At 43.1% G+C, this 25588-nt stretch overlaps 1 protein-coding gene across 1 annotated transcript in view; it reads left to right on the top strand.

Annotated features, from left to right (window-relative positions):
• Window positions 1-365: 365 nt before the first annotated feature.
• The window catches only part of FBXO4 (F-box protein 4), a 42539-nt gene continuing 17316 nt past the window's right edge, over window positions 366-25588 (top strand). The window contains exons 1-5 of the mRNA XM_089687809.1: window positions 366-647; window positions 5630-5862; window positions 8290-8510; window positions 11978-12053; window positions 19293-19468. Coding sequence (XP_089543935.1) covers window positions 492-647; window positions 5630-5862; window positions 8290-8510; window positions 11978-12053; window positions 19293-19468 — 862 coding nt within the window. The 5' untranslated portion in view covers window positions 366-491. The remainder of the gene's footprint in view (window positions 648-5629; window positions 5863-8289; window positions 8511-11977; window positions 12054-19292; window positions 19469-25588) is intronic.

The following is a 25588-nucleotide window of genomic DNA, read 5'->3' as shown; positions in this document are numbered from 1 at the left end:
GTATGAAAAATTAATACAAATTCCAGTATATAAACCATCATTTGTAGACGCTATCATTTTCGCACAAACCAATATTGTTTTTTTTTCTCCAAGTTCATTCTTTTTTTGTTTGTATATTAAAAATTATTTTTATTATTATTTCATGCAAGTGTGGTGTTGCATGACCACACAATTGCCAGTTAAAGTAGTGCAGTGCTGAATAGTAAAAAAAAAATGGTCTGGTCATAAAGGCATGAAGGGGGTAAAACCTTCCAGAGCTCAAGTGGTTATGATGATGATGCCTCTCCTCCAGCTTTGCTGGCTCTGACAGTTGTTATGGAAGCTTTGGGTTGCTAGGGGCGGGTCACATGGCGCCGGTCACATGACACGCAGATCTTCTCCCAGTATGGAATCTCCCAGTGTGATGACGCTGGAAGGTGTGTGTGATGAGGAAGTGCTGTGATCGGCCATGACTGTCTAGAGATCGGATCGTGGAGAGCAGATCGGAGGGCATGGCGGAGGGGGGCAGTACGGTGTCTGCCCTGGAGGCGGCCATCATCCATGGACTCCGACAGCTGAGAACTCGGTACCTGCAGAGAGGGGGGAGGGCGGCGGCGGCGGAGGAGGACAGCACCGGGGACCCGGACAGTTCTCTGAACAGGCTGCCGGTAAGTGACCGACAATCCTGGGCTGGGGTGACACCACTGGTCATATCCATGTACTGGGGACACAGGGGTCCAATATTGGGGGAGGGGTTCAGTTCTCTTCATCGGTTGGCTTTGTTCTGTATATTACACACTTGTTCTGACTGCTGTGTCTGTATTCTCCTATATACTCCATATATCTCATCTCCATACATGCCATGTCAGAGGGGTCTCCATACATACCTACCCGTCAGAGGGGTCTCCACACAGACCTACCCGTCAGAGGGGTCTCCACACAGACCTACCCGTCAGAGGGGTCTCCACGCATACCTACCCGTCAGAGGGGTCTCCACGCATACCTACCCGTCAGAGGGGTCTCCACGCATACCTACCCGTCAGAGGGGTCTCCACGCAGACCTACCCGTCAGAGGGGTCTCCACGCAGACCTACCCGTCAGAGGGGTCTCCACGCAGACCTACCCGTCAGAGGGGTCTCCACGCAGACCTACCCGTCAGAGGGGTCTCCACGCAGACCTACCCGTCAGGGGTCTCCACGCATGCCTACCCGTCAGAGGGGTCTCCACGCATGCCTACCCGTCAGAGGGGTCTTCACGCATGCCTACCCGTCAGAGGGGTCTCCACGCATGCCTACCCGTCAGAGGGGTCTCCACGCATGCCTACCCGTCAGAGGGGTCTCCACGCATGCCTACCCGTCAGAGGGGTCTCCACGCATGCCTACCCGTCAGAGGGGTCTCCACGCATGCCTACCCGTCAGAGGGGTCTCCACACAGACCCACCCGTCAGAGGGGTCTCCACACAGACCCACCCGTCAGAGGGGTCTCCACACAGACCCACCCGTCAGAGGGGTCTCCACACAGACCCACCCGTCAGAGGGGTCTCCACACAGACCCACCCGTCAGAGGGGTCTCCACACAGACCCACCCGTCAGAGGGGTCTCCACACAGACCCACCCGTCAGAGGGGTCTCCACACAGACCCACCCGTCAGAGGGGTCTCCATCGAGACCTAAGACAGAACACATTCACTCAGCGCTACCTTTGCTATCACTGGAAGGTAATCCTATAAAATCCGATTAAATCATGTATAGGAGAGGGGTTTAGATCATTTGCACAAATCTGCAGCAACACAGAGGTGATTTAAATGGTCTAAAACCCCCTCAATAGCAACATATAAAACTATACGTGTGAATCTGAAATAAAGAATATAAAATAAATCCTGGTCCGGCTTCCTGCACCGCTTCACCGCTGAGGCAATGTCATCCTGCGGCTTCCACCTGGATAGGACTTGGTCATGGAGGCTTCCCCTTCTGTCACTACATGCCCATTGCATTAGACTTTTGTGAGTGAATTTTATTGTATATTGATGTCTTCTTAACAAACTGAGCTACACTGTCGGTTGCCTGACTCCTCTCTTTCCCTTCCTTTTTTCTCCATATAGACCTATCTGTCAGAGGATCTCCATACATGCCTACCTTTCAGAGAATTTCCTTTTTATACCTACCTGTTAGAAGGTCTTCATATATGCCTACCAGTTAGATGTGTGTAGTGTGCATGTTTAGATGGGCAGGGGCTCATTTAGACAGGCACTGATACCTTGCGTCCTCCTTGGAAATGCGTGCAGGCAACTTATAGACATTTACAGTGGGGCAAAAAAGTATTTAGTCAGCCACCAATTGTGCAAGTTCTCCCACTTAAAAAGATGAGAGAGGCCTGTAATTGGCATCATAGGTAGACCTCAACTATGAGAGACAAAATGAGAAAACAAATCCAGACAATCACATTGGCTGATTTGGAAAGAATTTATTTGCAAATTATGGTGGAAAATAAGTATTTGGTCACCTACAAACAAGCAAGATTTCTGGCTCTCACAGACCTGTACCTTCTTCTTTAAGAGGCTCCTCTGTCCTGCACTCACTACCTGTATCAATGGCACCTGTTTGAACTTGTTATCAGTATAAAAGACACTTGTCCACAACCTCAAACAGTCACACTCCAAACTCCACTATGGTGAAGACCAAAGAGCTGTCGAAGGACACCAGAAACAAAATTGTAGACCTCTACCAGGCTGGGAAGACTGAATCTGCAATAGGCAAGCAGCTTGGTGTGAACAAATCAACTGTGGGAGCAATAATTAGAAAATGAAAGACATACAAGACCACTGATAATCTCCCTCGATCTGGGGCTCCACGCAAGATCTCGCCCTGTGGGGTCAAAATGATCACAAGAACGGTGAGCAAAAATCCCAGGACCACACGGGGGGACCTAGTGAATGACCTGCAGAGAGCTGGGACCAACGTAACAAAGGTTACCATCAGTAACACACTACGCCGCTAGGGACTCAGATCCTGCAGTGCCAGACGTGTCCCCCTGCTTAAGCCAGTACATGTCCAGGCCCGTCTGAAGTTTGCTAGAGAGCATTTGGATGATCCAGAAGAGGATTGGGAGAATGTCATATGGTCAGATGAAACCAAAATAGAACTGTTTGGTAGAAACACAACTCGTCGTGTTTGAAGGAGAGAGAATGCTGAGTTGCATCCAAAGAACACCATACCTACTGTGAAGCATGGGGGTGGCAACATCATGCTTTGGGGCTGTTTCTCCGCAAATGGACCAGGACGACTGATCCATGTACAGGACAGAATGAATGGGGCCATGTATCGTGAGATTTTGAGTGCAAACCTCCTTCCATAAGCAAGGGCATTGAAGATGAAACGTGGCTGGGTCTTCCAACATGACAATGATCCCAAACATACCGCCCGGGCAATGAAGGAGTGGCTTCGTAAGAAGCATTTCAAGGTCCTGGAGTGGCCTAGTCAGTCTCCAGATCTCAACCCCATAGAAAACCTTTAGAGGGAGTTGAAAGTCCGTGTTGCCCAGCGACAGCCCCAAAACATCACTGCTCTAGAGGAGATCTGCATGGAGGAATGGGCCAACATACCAGCAACAGTGTGTGCCAACCTTGTGACGACTTACAGGAAACGTTTGACCTCTGTCATTGCCAACAAAGGATATATAACAAAATATTGACATGAACTTTTCATATTGACCAAATACTTATTTTCCACCATAATTTGCAAATAAATTCTTTCCAAATCAGCCATGTGATTGTCTGGATTTTTTTTCTCATTTTGTCTCTCATAGTTGGGGTCAACCTATGATGCCAATTATAGGCCTCTCTCATCTTTTTAAGTGGGAGAACTTGCACAATTGGTGGCTGATTAAATACTTTTTTGCCCCACTGTATGTAGATGCAGCAGCTGCACAGGCACTAATCTGACGTGCGCATGATCTGAACGTATGTGTGTTTACAGCAGAGCTGATGTTGCTGTATGCTGTGCTTCCTATTAGTGAATCATACCAGTGCTTTCTGCAATTTTCAGATGGATTTGATAGGCGGTGAGGAGGCAATATGTCACCTCCTCACCATCTGCTTTAACCCTGCAAATGCCACAGTACCGCACATCAACTGTATGCATTGCATGCGGTTGCAGGGTAGTTGCAGTTGGGCCCCATTCACTTGAATGGGTCATGGTCAATGGTGGTACCTCCCACCAGTTGGTGTAGTAGTACACTTTGCTCAACCACCTGCTTTTCGATCCATCTATGGCCAGTTTAAGTCCAGTTTTTAGAGGGTAAGAGAGTTAAAGCCCAGCTCTGCACTGCAAGGGTTCAGCTTTAGGCCTCATGCACACACAGTGTCAATAACACGGCTTTTAGGGGCATTTGACTTTTTTATTCTGCCTCTAAACACCCCTCTATGTTAGCCTATGTGTCCATGCAGACCTACTGTAGGTGTTTACAGGTAGGCAAAAAAGCCCAGGGCCAGCACATTCAGGGGAGAATTGTTTTGTCGCAAAAAGCGGGCAACGCACCCAGATGTGTGTAATAAAATGAATGAACGCCAAAATGCTTGATGCAGCTGAATGCATCTGAATGTGTTTGAAACAACGCAGCTTTAGGCATATTTTTAATGTGGCCTTCGCATGCCATGAGAATGAAGTTTAGAGCGCACAGGTGTGCATGAGGCCTTTACGTTTGTCATTTTTTTCTTTTTACCCTATCAGGAAGCTTCTCCCTCAATTTTTGGAAATACATGGTACAGTTGTCTTCTGGATATTAAAATGGCAGGAGCTAGAACATTTCCTCACTCAATGAAGAAGGAGTCAGAGAAAGGAGGCACTGCTCTGATTCACTCTTTTCTGTGTGTAAATCTCAGCATGAACTATTGAGCTCTGTAAACAAACAGGCATTTTTATCATAGGGGATAAGGATAGCCTAGAAAATACGTGAAAAGTGTGTCTAGGGGTTCACCTTCTGGCAGTAAATACAGGAGTGAAAAACATCCATATGCAGTATTTCATTTTTAGCTGAATTAAAATAGTTTAGCAATAACATTTTTCATCTTGACCATAATAAAGAAAAAAATACAAGAAAAAGCACTGTATACCCCCGTAAGAGTTTTGAAAGGCTTAATTGATCTGTAAATGGTGCCCTCTCCATCACTTTTCCACCATGTATGCTGGATAAAATGTTTGTTTAGTCTATGGGGCTCTGAAAGAGAAGAATTGTTACTTTACTCCATGGTCCTATGACTGCTCCAGTCTTCTTCTGTCCCTTCCTAGGATGTTGACAGTACCTAGGACAATGCTGGATCAGTGGTGATGGTATCACTGGTGGCTGCTGGTCCTGCATTTTACGTGATGATGACAATGAGAGGGGAGATGACATGACTGAGGAAGAGGAGTGTGTTCAGGGGACTGGTGTCAACTACTAGAACCAATGCGGAAGATGCCTGCAGGATCGTGTAGTAAGAGAAGTATTCTCTGTAGACTAAACAAGCATTATATCCTGTATATATGGGGGAACACATGGCTCCTTTTTTCAGGCAGCCTGCTGTAGGGATTTAGATAAATGCCTAACTGGTGTTTCTTTTATATCACATTGAGTTATGTGCATGGAATTATTTTAATGGTATTGTTTATCTGCAGACCGACATGCAGCTGTACATCTTGTCATTCCTCACCCCACAAGACCTATGTAGGCTTGGAATGACAAACCGTTACTGGAATGAAATGGTACAAGACCGCCTTCTATGGAAATACTTCCTGCTGCGAGACCTTCCCACCTGGTCCTCCATTGACTGCCACAGCTTGCCCGATGTTACTCTCCTCAACTCCTGCCTTTCTGAATCCGAGCAGATGGATGCCAATTTTATGTCCATGTGAGTCTTTCTGCGGAAGTAACCTGCTGGGCCTATATATAAAAATAGTGGAGCGCTACCACAACCTACTAATCTAGGACAGGCATAATATATTGCAAGATATAAATGGCACAAAGGTGGATAATAGTGTCATACATACACAAAAAAAAAAAAATTAAATTGTAGTGATACAGTGCATGTGCTCATATATTCAAATGCAGTTCATGCTGTATAAAAGTCCATAAAAAGAACTTTCCAAATTTGGTGACATAGAAAACACAGCAAGCTATGTGGGGTGATCACAGTGCCACACAGTGTGCAGACAAATCCACAGATGGCCAAGGTGGCTCCTCACCTTTCAAATGAGACCCAATGGGTCAACTCACCGTGTGGGTGGCCCACATGTGCCAAGAAAGGTATCTCCAAGGATGGAACACTAGGGAAAAATGACCTTATTGCTTCTGGGTCTTCTATCTCAAGGATACTCAAATCCACATGACCATAATGGGATGATATCAAAAACAGAAAAGATCCTTCATAGTGTAATCCTGCTTTTTATTAGACATATAAACAAACAGAGCCAATTGCCCACTCACATGTAAATCATATATAAAAACACCTTTTTCCCATAACATGGGTGTATACTCATGGTTCTGATGCTAGGAACACCCAGCTCCACTCTTTCCACGGTAACTCCAAAAAAATGGCGTCAACGTCGGAAGTGATGTCTCTACATTTCCAGAAATGCTGTCAATGCGTACCAACCTGCTGGGCCTTACTTTATTTGTTAAAGTGATCTAGTCGGCCACTAAAAGTTCCAAATGAAAGTTCCCGGCAGTAGAAGAGTTCCATCAGACACTGCATCATTCAACATTTCTGGCATTGATGGGTGCCTGTGTCCCTCCACTACATGCTGTAGCTCTAGCCTCCGAACCCTACGCCACTGCTCTGTATTTTACTAACGTAGAGGTTGGAGGATGGAACCACACTGGGAGACACAAACATCTGATAATCTTGGAAGTGCCAAACGCAGAAGAACATGGCAGGATGGCTTTGGGGTGTATGAAGAAAAAGGTTCTTTTTATTCCTCTATACTGCACTGTTAAGATGCCCATGGAAATAGAAGGGGATCAAATATGCAGCCATATTCCCCATGGACACCACTGTCTTAGGACTACTCTACTAGGCTCCATGCACACTAGTGGTTTTTTTAAGCTGCTAGAAGCTATTATTAACGTATTGTTTTCTGCTCCTAGAAGCTAAATAGTGTTATCCTATGTTTCCATGCACACTACTTCAGGCTTTTAGTATTTTTTGAGCTTCAGCTTCAAGTAGCAGAAAACAAATTGTTTTTGTAGTTTTTTTGGAGCATTTTTCCAGCAGAAAAAAACTGCTATAACACTCCTTAATGCTCAAATTATCATAACCGCTTTTTTTTCTAGCTTTTTATTTTTCCAGTACATGTACTGTAAAAACACTAATAAAACGCTACCGCTCCTAAATGGCACTAAAAGACGCTATTACCAGCGTTTTTCCCAGCATTTTTTTTGGCTCGATGCACACTGTCATTTTCTTAAGCTCCTAGAAGCCGTTATTAGCATTTTTTTCTGCTCCTAGAAGCTAAATAGTGTTATCCTATGTGTTCATGCACACATTTGGGCTATTAGCATTTTTTTGAGCTTCAGTGTCTAGGAGCGGAAAAAAAATTGTTTTAGCAGAGTTTTTTTCCTCTGCATGTACTGTAAAAACACTACTAAAATACTAACGCTCCTAAATGCTACTAAAATGCTATTAAAAAAAACTATTACCAGCGATTTTTAATCGAGCAGTGTTTGAGCTTTAAAAAAAATGCCAGTGTGCATGGAGCCTAATAGTGTACACGCCACCAAAGGAAACGGAGGGGTTACGGCCAGACAGCTCTTCTAACCACCTATCTGTGGTGGACAGGGGGGAATCACTGGAGCTCTCTGTTGGGTGAGCTTTAATTCAACACAATAATTAGGTTGTTTTTTTGCCTCCTGTTTTTTTATCATAATATATTTTAGCATATCCATTTGCTGTAATAATGCCTAGGTTTACAGCCTGGGGCTAGGCTGAAGTTAAAGAGATTCTGCCAGTTTTCTTATTCAGGGATAAGTGACAGGTTTTCTTGAAAACTCTCTCCCACCCACTACTACCCATCTTTCCTGTCACTCTATTTGTTGAAGGCAGTACTTTCCGGGCATGGGGGTGACCTTTATAACTTCCTTTCAGGATGCAGTGATCAAGTCTGAGCGACCAATCATTTGATCCAAATACTGTCATGGGGGAGGGGAGAGGGTCATTAACCCTGTGTAAGCCTCAACACTGGCCAAGCCATTATTACGTTCCATTTTTTTAATTAGACTTTTATATTAGAACTTCAGATTTTAGTTCCCATTTATTTACACAGATTTTCCTTGTTAATAGCTACTTGAGGAGCTGCCCAAAGACCAGAAAATCTATACGGTCCAAGAACCCCATTTATGGAGCAGTGACATCATTCCTTCAATCACTGGTCATGCAAGGGGAGCCTCGGTTTGCCATGTTTGGTCCTGGCCTCGAGCAGCTGGATGATTCCTTGGTCACACGAATGATGACATCTCCAGATCTGCTACCTGTGGTCAGCATACTTCAAAGACAGATTGATGGTGAGTCTCAGACCAATCAGGAAAACGTGCGAATATATATAGGACTTGCATTCAAGCTATTTCCCGTAGGTAGATTGCCTTTAGGCTCTGCCCCAGCATATTTTTCAGTTGAATTGGTTATCAAGAATTCTGCTGGCTTGTAACTAAGCCAAAGAAAGACGAGGATGAGGCACTGGACACAAGGCCTTAACCCGTATTGAGGAATCATATGTAATGTCTATTGGCTTAGTTTCAGCAGCTCTCCAAAGAGTGGGGCCTCCTTTAAAAAAAACAGGGGCCAACCAAATTGAGAAATGCATGTGAGGAGAAAAAAAAAAGGGGATCTCAAAGGTTTGTTTCGAGAGTCCAAAATTCTTTGTTTATTTATATATATATATATAAAAAGAAAATTGGATTGCTGCACATAAAAAAACTTTTTTATTGTTGAAAAATCACCATACAAAAGGGTGATCCCAAAATAATGGACAAAGCAATACATCACAGTGTTGAACAAACAGTTTCGGGATATTATGTTAACACCCTTCTTCAGATCAGTAATGTTACTTAGATCAATATATTACATACATCATAATTGGAATCAATTATATAATTAACCACAAATTGAATGCACATCAGATGAACATCTTCTAATAAAGGTGGTGGTTTAAGAGTGAAAATTCTGTCAGGAAGAAACATCCCCATATTAAAGATCTGGAATGTAAACATAATACCTATTATAAAAAGCTCATGTGTATATATATTAAGGAAAAACCAAGAAGAAATGAAAAAGTACATGTGTGTGTGTGTGTGTGTATGTATGTATGTATGTATGTATATGTATATATATATGTATATATGTGTATATATATATATATATATATATATATATATATATATATATATATATACACACACACACACACACACTTACACTCACACACTCACTCGTATATATACAAAAGCCAGAAAAAAAAATTGAAAAAACCACAAAAGAATTATTTAAAAGAAATAAATACAGCTCAAACGCCGTATGTAACCCTTCCGATAGATCCATTGAACCTCCCGTTGTCTAAGTTGCAATTCCCTGTTACCTCCACGTCTATTTCTAGGAATCCCATCAATAACCATAAATCTGAGTTGAGAAACCGTATGACCCTTTTCTACAAAATTTCTTGCTAGCTTTACCTTTGTGAGTTTATCTCTAATAGAGTGTTTGTCTAGCTATTCTAACCTTTACCTTTTGGGTGGTCTCGCCAATATATAACAAACTACATGGACATTTTATCATATAAACCGCAAATGATGATTGACAGGTATAGTGTTCCTTGATGGATATATTGTAATCTAAATGAGGATGAGAGAAAGATTTTCCCTTTATCATATTGTTATATTGTATACAACTGAGACACGGATAAGAGCCAAAATTACGAGGACCCAAAAACGTTAAAGGAAACTTGTGTGGTAATTTTTCAACATTAAAATTTTTTTATGTGCAGCAATCCAATTTTCTTTTCTTTCTATATATGGCCTTTGGGAGGGCCTGATTGGTATGCACTGTGATTGATCATCGTTGTGCACTCCACCCATATTACTGATATACATACATACATACATACATACATACATATACAGTTGCAAGAAAAAGTATGTGAACCCCTTGGGATTACGTGGAGTTTTGCATGAATTGGGCATAAAATGTGCTCTGAACGTCATCTAAGTCACAACAATAGAAGAACACAGTCTGCTGAACATAATACTACACAAACATTAGATGTTGCCATGGTTTAATTGCACATAACATGTAAACATTCACAGTGCTGGGAGGAAAAAGTATGTGAGGCCCTAGCTTAATGACTTCTCCCAGAGCTCATTGGAGCCAGGAGTGAGCCAACCTTGACTCCAATCAGTGTGATGATATTGGATGTGTTGCTGACAGCTGTCCTGCCCTTAAAAAACACACACCTGTTTTGGGTTTACTGGTTTCAAGAAGCACTGTCTGATGTGAACCATGCCTCGCAGAAAAGAGCTCTCAGAAGACCTACGATCAAGAATTGTTGACTTGCATGAAGCTGGAAAGGGTTACAGAAGTATCTCCAAAAGCCTTGATGTTCATGTGTCCACGGTAAGACAGACTGTCTACAAATGGAAAAAGTTTAGCACTGTTGCTACTCTCCCTAGGCGTGGTCGTCCTGTAAAAATGACTGCAAGAGCACAGCGCAGAATGCTGCATGAGGTAAAGAAGAATCCCAGAGTGTCAGCTAAAGACCTACAGAAGTCTCTGGCACATGCTAACATTTTTGTTGACACATCTACAATAAGGAAAACATTAAACAAGAATGGAGTACATGGGAGGACACCACGGAGGAAGCCATTGCTGTCCAAAACGAATATTGCAGCACGTTTGAAGTTTGCAAAAGAGCACCTGGATGTTCCACAGCACTACTGGCAAAATATACTGTGGACAGATGAAACCAAGATTGAGTTGTTTGGGAAGAACACACAACACTATGTGTGGAGAAATACAGGCACAGCACACCAACATCAAAACCTCATCCCCACTGTAAAACATGGCGGAGGGAGCATCATGGTTTGGGGCTGCTTTGCTGCCTCAGGGCCTGGACGGATTGTTGTCATTGATGGGAAAATGAATTTCAGAGTTTATCAATACATTTTGCAGGAAAACGTACGACCATCTGTCCGCCAACTGAAGCTCCGCAGAGGATGGGTGATGCAACAGGACAATGACCCAAAGCATACAAGTAATTCCACAAAACAATGGCTGCAACAGCACAGAATACGCCTTCTGGAGTGCCAGTGCCAGTCAGAGTCCTGACCTCAACCCGATTGAAATGCTGTGGCATGACCTTAAGAGAGCGATTCACACCAGACATCCCAAGAATATTGCTACACTGAAACAGGTTTGTGAAGAGGAGTGGTCCAAAATGACTCCAGATCGTTGTGCAGGTCTGATCTGCAACTACAGGAAATGTTTGGTTGAGGTTATTGCTACCAAAAGAGGGTCAACCAGTTAAGTCCAAAGGTTCACATACTTTTTCCTCCCAGCACTGTGAATGTTTACATGTTATGTGCAATTAAACCATGGCAACATCTAATGTTTGTGTAGTATTGTGTTCAGCAGACTGTGTTCTTCTATTGTTGTGACTTACATGACGTTCAGAGCACATTTTATGCCCAATTCATGCAAAACTCCACGTAATCCCAAGGGGTTCACATACTTTTTCTTGCAACTGTAGATAGAAACATGACAAGGATAGGGTTGCAAACATACAGTATAAGAATTGACTGTTGGCAACATATTCTCTAGTCGTGTTTTTCATAGCTAAAATGGCTGTCTGCTGAATGTCCATGGGAGACTAGATTGTATTTTGAGTGTCATTTCTTCAGTCATTGTGGGAGGTGTGGATCTCCTCCTGTGGAGTTATGCAGTATAAGTCAAATATAGTCATCATTAATATTTTCTTTTACAGGCATTGGCTCTGGTGTAACTTTTCAATTAAATAACCAACATAAATGTAACATCTTAACCCTCTATTCTACTACACGGTAAGTGCCTAACATGAAGCTATAATTGTTTTGGGTTTTTAGGCTTGTAAGGTTTTAAATTGTGTATTTCATATCCGGTTGACATGACAGAGGATTTCCAGAGCACCATGGGTTAGCTAAAGTGACTGCAGAGCATCTGGTTTCAGGTTTCCCTTTGTCCAGTTGAAATCATAGACTGTGCTGTTTAGCAAGGAATAAGTTACTGCTCTAATTAATATGATATAAAAAGTTTCAGGGCTTGAGATAAAAAGAGCAATTCTGATCAGCACAGTCACACTGTAGTGCTCTGATTCAACCCAGAAGCCACTGAACCCTGAACCAATACACTGGCTGTGTGGGCACTTACAGCTAATCACCCACAGAGGTGTATGGAAAAGGTGTTAACCTCCTTGGCGGTATGATTCTTTCCGATTTTTTTTTTGTGCTGAAAGCGGTACCATTTTTTTGCATGGAAATATGTAGTTTTTTATTGTAGGCTGTAATTTTTAGGAATAACTCACTGAAATCTGTCCGAACAAGAGTCTATTAAACATTCCGGATATGATAAAATTTGAAACACGAAATCATAAATTATAATTTAATAAATAATCACAAAAAATAATAATATAATAATAAATTTAATTCAATAATATAATCAAACCAAAAACACTGAAATTTGAAATACAGAGGCAAATTCGCACATCGCTGAGCAAAGTCGCAAAATCATTTTCAGTGTCTGATGACGAATTTCCCCACGAATCATTATCACTCAATTCTGCAAGTGGTTCTGATTTACTATCGCTATTTTAAAACTGATTTTGACGTAAAGGGACGCTTTTTGGACGCCATGGACTTTTCTAAGTTTCCAGGCAGAAAGAACAGTCAAAATGCAGGCAGGGCACAGGACAAAGCAGTAGGGACAAAATGTATGTGAAATGCATTGACATAGCAATGACAGCAAAAATTACATTTTTAAAAAAATTCAAATTTCCCGCCAGTTCCGGCTCCCGTACGTCCCGACGTCACAGGGACCGGAACACAGAAGCCGGATGCCGGCATCGGCCGGAGGAGATGGCCGGGGACGCTGGAGGGGACACATCGTGGGAGCAAAGGACAAGGTAAGTGCTGCAGGGACCCCCAGAGCAGCGCCGCATGGTAAGCCCGAGTGTAGCTCTGGGTTACCGCTTTTGGTATAGAAATTTTACCCCGAGCTACACTCGGGAACACCGCTAAGGAGGTTAATGAATTAGAAGAGTTGGTAACTGGCTGTGCCAGCTAGCATTGCTAACACAGCCAATAACCACTTTAAGACGAGGCTTTTGCTTTTTTTTTTTTTTTTGATAGAAAATTACTTAGAACCCCCAAACATTGTTTTTTTCAGCAGAGGTCCTAGAGAATAAAATGGTGGTCATTGCAAATTTTTATGTATTTGCAAAATTATTTTTTATTTTTAAATACACTTTTTTGAATTTTAATGCACAAAAAGAATATAATATCCAATTGTTATGTAAAATATAAAATAATGATTTTATGGCGAGTAAATGGATACCAAACATGTCAGTCTTTAAAATTCAACACACCTGTGCAGCGGCGACAAACGACGTAAATTTTAATTTTCATAGGTGACCCTTTTAAAGCCTTTACAGGTTACCACTTTAGATTTACACAGAGGGTCTGGTGCTAGAATTAATGCCCTTGATCTGACGTTCTTGGTGATACACCACATGTGTGGTGCGATTGCTGTTTACGTATGTGTGCAGGACCAACGTGTGCATTTGCCTTTGCTCATGAGCACAGGGTGCTTTTGACATTTTTATTTTTCTTTACATTGTCCCTTTTTTTTTTAATTACCTGTACTGTTAACACAGGGAATATAAATATCCCCTGTGATACCAATAGGCAGTGACAGGTAAGGACGTATCTACCGCAAGGGAAACAAGGTGTTTGCCTAGGGCGGCAATTTTTAGGGGGGTGGCACCACCCCCCCAGAGGAAGGGACCTGGTGAGCAGTGGCGGACAGAGCCATACAGGGCCGCAATCTGAAGGGTAGCACCGGTACTCCTGTAGGTGTCCTGGACAGCAGGAGGATCGGTGTGGTGGGGGAGAGCAGTTGCAGAAGGATGCACTGTGCATCTTTCCCTCCAACAGCTGAAAGCCGGTTTGAGGTTTCTCCTCCTCTCCCTCCCATCGGCTTTCTGCTGCTGAGGGAGAGACAGACCTGGCTGGATCCAGGGGGTTCCCTGGTGTTCCTGAGTGGCTGCTCTCCACTGAGCTCCTTCCCCAGCCCGCACTCAGAGCTGGGACCAGGGGAAAGCCTAGAGCAGGGAGAGGAGAAGTGGCGGAGAGGAAAGAGCTAGGAGGAGGTGAGCTGTGTTGTGTTCTCTGGCCTCTCCCTCCTGTTGTCCATGCAGTACTTGATACACGATCACTGATAGATCATATGTGACTGCATACACACAGTATGATTACCACCCCCTGCTCACATTTCCTGCTGCCCGGAGGTCAGCAGCCCTTGGAGGAGGTGGGGGGGGGGGGGGTAATCATACTGTGTTTGTGTATACAGTCCCATAGGTCTATCAGTGATCGTGTATCATGTGCTGCTTGGACGACAGGAGGGAGAGCCCAGAGACCACAACACAGCTTACCTCCTCCAAGCTCTTTCCTCTCCACTTTTTCTAGGAAGTGTAATTGGGATTTGGAAAGGGGGGTGGTATTTGCTAGGAGGAATGGGGGAAATATGTGCTAGTAGGGGAGAGAGAGAGAGGAAAGAGAGAGAGAGGGAAGACAGAGAAATAATACACACACACTCCTAGAACTCTCTCGTTCTCTCATTGGGAAGGGGCACACAATTTTTGTGTTGCCTAGGGTAGCACAAAACCTAAATACACCACTGGTGAAAGGTACTTATAAGTGAGAGGTCTGGGGTCTATTAGACCCCCAAATCTCTCCTCTTCCTTTTTAAAGCTTCGGATCATAACAAGATCAATATGATTCGATCCTTTTTTCAATCCCCTAAGGGTTTGTTTACAACCGCAAAACTGGAAGTGATAAAATGCGCATCGCTTTCGGTTTCTTAGACCACAGAGATGATCAGAGCCATTCCGGTCCCCAATCGGCTCTATGGTTAGCCTGCAGAACTGCCGGCTGAACACTTGGGTCTCCCAGTGGAACGGGAGACCCCAAGAGAGCCGTGAAAGGCAGCGGGAGTGGTGGACCTCCTTTCTTTCTGTTTGTAAAAGCAATCCAGCCGCTAAGGTTGCTTTTACAAGAAAGCTGACCGCCGGCTAAAAAAAAAAACATTACTGGGACGACGGCTGCCGCTGCAGGCATCATCCTGGTATAACCTCTGAAAGTCCAGCAACGTATGGGTGTGTGGCTGGTCCACAAGTGGATAATGCTGTCACCATTCATTATTAATTCCTGTGATTCACGAACGCCTTTTCCATATAGATTACAATAGAAGAGCTCTTTCACGATCCCTATCAAATGCCATGATGAGAAGGGGGTGTTTTTGACCACCGAACTGCATTGGATGTTTTTTTATCTGTGAACCACTAAAGCGATTTGTATTTCTTTACCATTCGGTCTGGTGCTCTTTCTTTTGATGTTTGCTTTGGATGACTTTCTGGGTACCCTACTAGAGGGTAGCTCCATTGTCTTGTGAGCTGCCTAACCAGAACCAGTGAGCTCTTTGAATGAGCACTCTGTTTTCAATGCCTTGTGTGGATAAGGATTGACATCCCAGTGCCTCTTGGATGTCCTTTTTTTTTATTGATTGGTGGCTTTGGGGATCCTAGTACTGACACTTCAGTACATTAGGCTGCATGTGAGTAGGTGTGTTTGGTATTTTTTTTTTGGATCAATAGTAGGGGTTCTCAGATCACCAGATTACTGATGAAAGGTACATTAGAGCTCTACATTTATGCCTAGATAAAAAAATGAAGCCCTGGGAAAGTAGGTTATGCTCTCACTTGCCTCTAAGGGGGTAATTTTAACTGATGTGTATTTACTGTATGATGAATTGAATGATGATCAGAACACTCTAGGTACAAAATTATTCTTTTTTTTTTTTTTGTCTGGTAAGAATGGGGAATAATGGTCAAAATGACTTTCCAACTTGTTCTCTGCAGACATTACAGGGCATTCACAATCTAAAATATGTCTGCTGCTGGTCAAAATGTGAATAATCAGAAACAAGTGATCAGCCTAAAATCACAGGAGCCCCGTATGATTGCAAAATAGGATGCTAGATTTCATGTACTTAAGGTGGAACATCAGACAGCACAAAATACCACAGCCCTCTGTTCATCAGTACATCGTTAAATGTAAATTAAATACAAGCAGTGTAAGTGCTGAATTTGCATCACCCTCTTGCAATATACACATGGAGCCAATCAGTTGTGCTGTAGTGCTTATGTGCTAACAAGGAACATGCTAATAGGAGAGAGCAGAGTGCCACAGGGATGAGCTTATCAGTGTGCTGCTTCTTCTTTCACTGTCCAGTCACAGACTCAGGGGACAAGACTTGTGTTACTGAACTGCAACAGAGAGAAATCACATTTCCTGCCCTGTTACATAGGCTGTGTGGCAAAGCTGTGACTGTGTAAATCTCAAGATTAGATAGGCAGAATTACAGATCCTTTGATAGAGCAGTTTTTTTTAATGTACTTAATCTGTGTATCTGACTGTTTGCCTGACATGCAGTTTTAAAGTAAGTCTGTGATTTGCCTATCCACGGCAAAGCAATAGGTTCACTTTCAGTATTTACCCTGCTGCTTATATTCCACCTTAGTTTTCTGCCCCATTCATCCACTGGAGCAAAGTAAATAAAAAAGCCCTGTGTGAGCTGTAATTCGCTCTGTTCAGAGCTGACATAGAACTAAGTAATCTGTCCCTGCTGCATCATGGGGAGGATCAATTAAACAATGGGTGAGGGAATGAAAGGTGAGTATAAGCATGAGTGCCCCCATAGCAAGCGGCTTGCTACGGGGACACTCAACAGCAGGGAACGGGGAGCAGGGGACCCCAGAAGAGGATCATCAAGGCTGCTCTGTGCAAAACCATTACACAGAGCAGGCAAGCATAACATGTTTGTTATTAAAAAAAAAACTAAATACCTTCAGTATCATTTTAAGCTGGCCATACATGGATATCTCTTTTTTTTTTTTTTTTTTTTTTTTAACAGCCAGCTAGCTTTAAAAAAAAAAAAAAAAAAAAAAAAAAAGATTCCCCTACCCACCCACATATTTGAGGTGGATAAAGGAATATTCCCCAATGTCCTGTTGTATTCTGACAATGGGAATCCTCCACTGTCAGATGACACTGATCAGCGCTGCAGCCAGTTGGCTGCTGTACTAATCAAACTAAATTTTTTCCAACATTACCATTCATGAGCAGTCAATCATTACAGTAGATCAACTTCTCACAAAATTCATTCAGTCCCTTCTGAAGCATCCGAATTTCGATCCATCTATGGGCAGCTTTATCTAAGGCACTCCTGCCAGCAGACATACTCTGATGTCATCCCATACAATCAGGACCAATAGTCCCGCATTGTACTTGAAGCAGCAAGGGCCCACTCACAACTCTGAGTGCCCCAAGAAGAGAGGAGAGAACCAGAACACTGGAGCAGGGAATATGCTAAGCAATTATACCTCTATACTTAAAGCTGATTTCTATGTTTAAAATCCCTTTAAAAAGTTTGTGTGGACCAAGCTGGCCCAACCAAACTATTTATTTCACTAACAGGTGCACTTGTTGGGCATGCTGTATTAACTGTACACAGCCTCAGCTACATACAGTATACAGCGCTGTGTTCCAGCAATGGGATGAGGACTTCCCGTCTCACTTGTGGAACAAAACAGAGTCAGGAAGCATGAATACAAAGTGGGTATGTGTTCGTACGTGTGTGTGTGTGTGTGTGTGTGTGTGTGTGTGTGTGTGTGTGTGTGTGTGTGTATTCAGCATGCACAGCCATTGGTTCTGTGGTTGGCAACACACAGCGCCTGGGGCTTCCTGGCATGGAAATATGCCCGGTTTTTATGTTGTGCGGCCGTGTGCATAAGACTATAATGGGTACACTCTAGATCAGTGGTCTCCAAACTGCGACCCTTTGCTTGCCTCTATTCAACCCACAGAGTGCTATTCCTCCCACTGATACCAATAAGGAGGCACCATTTCTTCCACTGGCACCAACTATGGGGCATTTTTACTTTCACTGACACCAATGATGGGGCACAATTCCTCCCACTGATATAAACAATTAGGTACTATTTCTCCAACTAATACCAAGGATGGGGCACTATTCCTTCCTCTGATACCAATGATGGGGCACTATTCCTCCCACTGATACTAATGATGGGGTACTATTCCACTGATACCAATAATGGGACACTATTCATCCCACTGATACTAATGATGGGGTACTATTCCTCCCCCTAACACCAATGATGGGACACTATTCCTCCCACTGACATTAATGATGGGGAACTATTCCTCCCACTGACATTAATGATGGGTCACTATTCCTCCCCCTGACACCAATGATGGGGCACTATTCCTCCCCCTGACACCAATGATGGGGCACTATTCCTCCCCCTGACACCAATGATGGGGCACTATTCCTCCCCCTGACACCAATGATGGGGCACTATTCCTTCCCCTGACACCAATGATGGGGTACTGTTCAACTAATACCAATGACTGGACACTATTCCTCTTTCCATTGACTACATGCACGATGTCATTTTTGTTTACTCCTGACTCTGGGACATTTTCTACTCCCACTGGTCACTCCGACCCTCCTAAAGTCTGAAAGACAGTAAACCAGGCCTTTGTTTAAAAAGTTTGGAGACCCCTGATCTAGATCTAAAGTGGGGGCAAAACCAGTGCTGGTAACATATTTCCATGCAGGGTGATAATAGTCAGGGGAATTCCCCTCTGACACAGTTGTCACTAGAACTGGGGTCTTCATTGGAAGAGAGCCCCTCTTATGCTGTTCTGGTGACAACTGTAAAATTTTGGATTTTTCAGACCCCACTGTCAGGGGTGATCAAGACACAGAGCAGCTGCATCTCCATAGCTGGACACTGACCGCAACACAAACCTCACAGGGGTTCTGACTGTTCCCTACTCCATTCAAAACTAGGAATAAAAAACTTTGGGGTATACATAGACAATTCAATATTGCTTTAATGTTGGTATTAGAAGGTTTGGAAGCAATATTTGTGATAGCACTAAATCATTTCTCTCCTCTTTTAGCATGGAGCGTGACAGAGCGCGAGCAGAGCAGAGTGCATCAGCCAATAAGATGTTCCTGGCAGACAATCCACAGGACAGAAATCCGAAAGTTCTCTACACTCTCATTCCACAAGTGCAGGAAGTGTGCCGGGTGGTGGAAGGCTTCATCTATGTGGCAAACGCTGAAGCACATACAAGTAAGAGTAGCTGGTGGCTGCTGGCTATTACATATTATTCAGAATGAACTGGTGTGGCCATATTGCGGAGGTTACTGGATCCTCAGTTGCAATCCAGAAATGACATATTATTTATTATTATTTATTTCAGGTACTTATATCGCTGTCAATTTACGCAGCGCTTTACATATATATTGTATGTTCACATCAGTGCCTAACCTTTAAGGGGCGCATAATCTAAGGCCCCTAACTTACATTCATACATACATGTACTAGGGCCAATTTAGACAGGATCCAATTAACCTACCTGCATGTCTTTGGAGTGTGGGAGGAAACCGGAGTACCCGGAGGAAACCCACACAGGCACAGGGAGAACATGCAAACTCCAGGCAGGTGGTGCCGTGGTTGGGATTCAAACCAACGACCCTAGTACTGTCAGGAGGAAGTGCTAACCACTTAGCCACTGTGCTATTCCTGTGTTCAGATTTAGAGAACTGTGTTCTCTAAATCTGAACTCTGGGTATCTGTAAAACTTCATCTTGCGGTGGCCTCCTTCCCTTGCATTGCAAGGGTTAAATGCTCATTTTGTCTAGGTGGATAGAAATAAATACTTACCTTGTTGTTAACTCCCACAGTCCTCCTCCCAGCTTTACAACTGGTTCCCAAAGATTCTGTTTGCTGCGTCTCTGGTCACAGCCTTTTTAACATTTAGGGGTACAATGCAGTATTATGCTCATTCCTATCCACCTACACAAAAGGGCAGGGGGGGGGGAGGCACTGCAGTGTGAAACTGTACAGATACGAAAGTTCAGGTTTGAAAATGTTTCATGAGATTGCACATTTCTATATAATGTTCATGAAAAAAAAAAAAGGTTCCCCTTTTTATGGTCTCATGAACTTGGACACACTTGGGCATACATTGCAGGAGCCTTTCTGTACCCGATAGAGATGCAGCTGGAGCATACAGCCACTCATAGTAATGAATGGCTGTTCACTAGCTGTACTCGAGCATGGGCTGCACAAGAGCAAATCCCTGGATGCACCACTTCCAGGCTCCATGCTCTCTGGCTTAAGAAAACACCAGTGCTCCTTGCAGAAGAAAATGAAAATTTTGAGCGTTTTTTTTTTTATGTTTTACAGAATTTAGGAGTGTTCAGCATATATTTCTGCCACAAAAATGCTCTAAGGGTTCATGTACACTGCATCTGATAAACTCACATTCAGGAGCTTTTCTGCGTTTTTTTTTTTTTTTAGCAGCCCCTGAACTTTCCCTAATGTTTTCCTATGTGTCCATGTACACAATGCCATCTACAGTCATTTACAGTCAGTTGAGATTACAGTCGTGTTTTTGAATGCACCAATCTTGTGTTCAGGAGTAGATTTTATCAGCGTTTCAAATGCCAAATGCGTGTAAATGCGGCTAACTGTGTACTGCATTCCTAAAACTCAATCTATCCAAAACAGAGCTCATAATATTTCCTCCCCCACGTGCCTCTTTCCCTGATTTCTCGGTCAGGATCAATAGCACCACTATCAACCCATCCCTGCACTTCAAGGTGCTAGGTGTAACCCTGTATTCTGAACTATCCTTTCAGGCCCACATCCAATCCCTGTCCAAATCATGCCGCCTCAACTTCCGCAACATCTCCAGAATAAGCCCCTTTTTAACCAATGGTACCACAAAGCTCCTAATTCACTCCCTGGTCATCTCTCGCCTCGACTACTGCAACTCCTTCCTCGTTGGCTTACCTTTACACAGGCTATCCCCCCCTCCAGTCCATCATGAATGCTGCTGCCAGGGTCATCCACCTTCCCAACCGTTCAGTGTCTGCTACCCCTCTCTGCCAATCCCTCCACTGGCTTCCACTCACCCAACGAATAAAATTCAAAATGCTAACAACAACTTACAAAGCCATCCACAACTCTGCCCCCAGCTACATCACCAACCTGGTCTCAAAATATCAACCAAATCGCTCTCTTCGATCCTTCCAAGACCTTCTGCTCTCTAGTTCCCATGTCACCTCCTCCCATACTTGCCTCCAGGACTTCTCCCGAGCTTCTCCCATCCTATGGAACTCTCTACCCCAATCTGTCCAGCTGTCTCCTAATCTATCCACCTTTGAACGATCCCTGAAAACCTTTCTCTTTAAAGAAGTCTATCCTGCTTCTACCTAGTAAACTTCCTTTTATTTCCTCCATCAGCTCATCCCCCCCCACAGCTATTACCTTTTGTATCACTCAACCCCTCCTCCTAGATTGTAAGCTCTAATGAGCCTGGCCCTCTGTTTCCCTTTTGTACCAAATTGTATTGTAACTGGAATGTCTGCCTTCATTTTGTAAAGCTCTGCGCAAACTGTTGGCGCTATATAAATCCTGTATTATAATAATAAGCGTTTGCGTTTAGAAGCATTTGTTCCATGTCCAGATGCTGTCCAGAGCCTTTTTTCATCATCAGAAATGCATGCGAAGCGTTTTCCATGTATTCAAATGGACCCGGTACACCAGCACAGTCAGTTCCAAGTTTTGCATGAAGGAAAATATGGTAGAACCATGAAGGAAAATATGGTAGAAAATATGGTAGCATTATGCTCATGATGGGATCCATAGTGAATACAACCAGAAAAGACAGGTCATCTCAACACATACTGCTCTCTCTGCTTATGCTCTCTCTATTTCTCTCAAAATGTCTGAAATAGTTAATTTTTTACTGTTTTCAGTGCATTCTGGGCATTTTGGAGGGTCTCCTGATGTTATCTTTAAAAAATGCTTCTAAACGCAAACACACATAAATGCGCATAAACGCGGTATGCAAACGTGGCTAAACAGATGTTTTTTAACCTACGTTTTCCAGCAGTCAGTTTCCATCGTTCAGAAGTGTTTTCCAAATGTTCCGTGTACATGGAGCCTAATTATGCAAAACAGAAGGGTTTTTTTCTGCCTCTAAACGCTGACCTTAAAAATGCCTCTGGACAACCTAATGTTTAGGATAACATTAGTTGCTTTTACAAGCAAAACTCCTCTAAGAGCAGCATTTTTTTTAAGCCAGTTAAGCTTAAGTAAATGAAGGTTTTGGTCCGATAATTAAATATTGCATGTAAATATTATAAAATATTTTGTAGAGCTGCAATGCTACTTTCATTGTCTCCTCTGCCTACCATTTTAAAATTATTGGTAGATCAAGGTAAATTTTCATACTTGAACTGAACAATTTAGACCTATTACTCTTCCCTTATCACAGGGCTCAGTACAAAGATTCAAGAAGAGACAGCTGTGTATAAAAGGAAGCTTCTTCTGCTGTGCAGTCTCTAGCAAACCCATAGTTTTTGAAAATGCTTTGTTATATATTTATTTGAAAAACAAAGATTGTATACAACAAAAGCATAAAAACCAAACACATTCTGCTACTCATAACCATCGCAGCGACACCATGTATGTGTATGCTTTATGTTGTTTATATCTATGAAAGAAGACTCCCTTCAGTGAGGCTGCATATGTGCATACACTTGATGTCATCTTTCTTAGGAGAGGAGGAGGGTGTTCCTCTTCTGAGTCATTCTGATCTATTCGTGCTATAGTGACTGTGGGAAAAAAAACTTCTTAGAGCACAGAACTAGTACTGAGCTTCACTTGGCTGAAAATGATAGCTATGGAATATATACATATGCAATATTTAATTTTTGCTGATAAAAACCCTCAGTTTTTATTTTTTCAATATGAAACATAATGAAGAAAAAAAAATATTGTGGATTCCACAGGGTTGATTTACTAAAACCGGAGAGTGCAAAGCCTGGAGCAGCTGAGCATGGTAGCCAATCAGTTTCTAACTTCAACTTGTTCAATTAAACTTTGACAAAAAGGAACTGGAAGCTGATTGGTTTCTATGAAGAGCTTCACCAGATTTTACACTTAATAGTTTAAGTAAATCAACCTCCATATCTTATGTCTCATGAACTATGCTGGTGAGATCTCTTGAATCTTCCTTCAATTACAAGATCTCTCGCTTACCAAGTTTCATTTAGAGTTACTTACCTTATACTACAAATGCAACAGGTAGAATCAGAACACTATGACACTCCAAATGGGCACAGACAGGGCCAGGACATGTGTTGGGGAAATTCAGGTCCTCGAGATATAACGCAAAAGCCTGAGTCTACCAGACTCCACCTGTAATGCAAATGTCCCATTTGGGTGGTCTAACCCTTACAATGCAATGTTTTTGTTTCTTTCACTGGACTGCGCCTTTAACTTTTGCAAGTTTGCAAAAGAGCAGTGTAGAGGAATGGGTTACTTCTGTAGAAGACTGGAGCGTTGAAATACTTGGCTGCTGATGATCAATACATACTGCCAGTACAGGAAATACTTCAGGGTTTCTCCATACTTCAGGCTTAGATTGGGAAATTAGAAGGAGATGTCACATGTCTGAGCCAAATGTGTGGTTACCAGTCACATGACTTCTCCTATTGCTGAAAAACACAATCTGCTGTTTTTTGCCTAGATAAAAAAATAATTCTGGTTTAGAACAAAGTATATAATAAGAATTAATGGGACACTCTTTTTAATAAATTATACAGTGGGTATAGAAAATAATCACACCTCTTTAAAATAATCACATTTTGTTGCTTTGCAGCCTGAAATGAAGACAGGCACAGTTTTTGTTTTATCCAGCTGTATTTACTTAGCGCAGCATATAACATCCAAGTGAAAGACATAAGACCAACATGTCAGAAAAAAATTCAAACACAGAATCACTGAGTTGGAAATGAGATCACCCCCTTGCATCAGTGTTTTGTTGTATTTCAATGGTTTTTATTAATTTTAAACAGTATAAAACAGAGGCAACAAAACACGCCCACGCAGGGGCTATCAATTGCACCGATAGAAAATGTATAATAGAGCAGACAACGCTCTAATTCCAATAAGGCAAAACGTATGCCCACGTAGGGGCTATCAATGGCACATAGGTTACAATAACATCAGTGAAACTCAGATTATCGCAACTAAAGACAGCTGTCCACTGTCACATCAAAACAAACAGAAAAGGAAAGAAGAAAAGCAGAGAAGAAAGAAAGAGAAAAAACAAAAACAAAAACACACACCAGAGAGCAAGGGTCCATGAGCGCCAATACAAAACTCCATCACCTCCCTACACTGGCCGGGGGGAGCGTGGGAAAGGCATATTGCAACCACGGTTCCCATATTTTCAAAAATTTATGTTGAGAGTCATTGCATATACTCGACATCTGTTCATTGAGCATCATAGTAGTCATACGATCCCGCACCCCCTGAAAAAGTACAAACGGACTCTTCCAGGCCTGGGCAATTGTCCTAGTGGCCGATAAAAACAAATAGGAAGCCAATCGCTGCTGACGAGCCAAGAGGCCCGGTATGGGGCAATGAAGCAAAGCATACCGAGCATCCCGGCGTATGGAGAGATGAAACAAAGTGAAAAGGAGGCCAAACACACGAGACCAAAAACGAACCAACCTCGGGCATGACCACCAGATATGCAGTACATCGCCACGATGGCCACAACCCCGAAAACATCGATCACTACAGGCAGGGTTAGCCTGGGCCAAACGAGCCGGCACCCAATACCAACGAAACAATACCTTATAGGCTGCTTCCAGCGCGGTCATATTAAACGAACATTTAGCTATGAGTGACCAGGCTTTATTCCAGTCCTCCGGATCCACAGCCACTCCCAGGTCGCGTTCCCACTGAACTACATATGAAAGAGAAGTGTGCGACGAGCATCTGTTCAAAGCTGCGTAAAGAAGGGAGATAAGGCCTGGGGCGCCCGGACGCTGCTGGCAAAGCCGTTCAAAGGCAGATGTCTGATATGGGAAAGCAGAAGTGGCCCTCAGCGAGAGTAGCCAGTGCCGCAATTGAAGGTACCGAAAAAATTCCGCTGGGGGAACATCCCGAGACTCCCGGAGGACATTCCAGGTGGGAAAGGACCGAAAAATCAAAAAGTGTCGCACCTGTGAGAAACCATGAGCCACCCACCAAGAAAATGCCCTCGGGTGATCTAGACCCGGCGGGAAAAGAGGGTTATTAACGATTGGAAGCAAGGGCAAGAAAGGTGACATCAGGCCACTGGAGTAACGTACCGAGTCCCAGACTCGTAGGCCATGGAGCAAC

Source organism: Staurois parvus, unplaced genomic scaffold (genome assembly GCF_062004578.1).
Source record: "Staurois parvus isolate SC_StPar_1 unplaced genomic scaffold, SC_StPar_1.0 ptg000438l, whole genome shotgun sequence".
Lineage (NCBI taxonomy): Eukaryota > Metazoa > Chordata > Amphibia > Anura > Ranidae > Staurois > Staurois parvus.
This window is presented reverse-complemented; position numbering and strand designations above follow the sequence as displayed.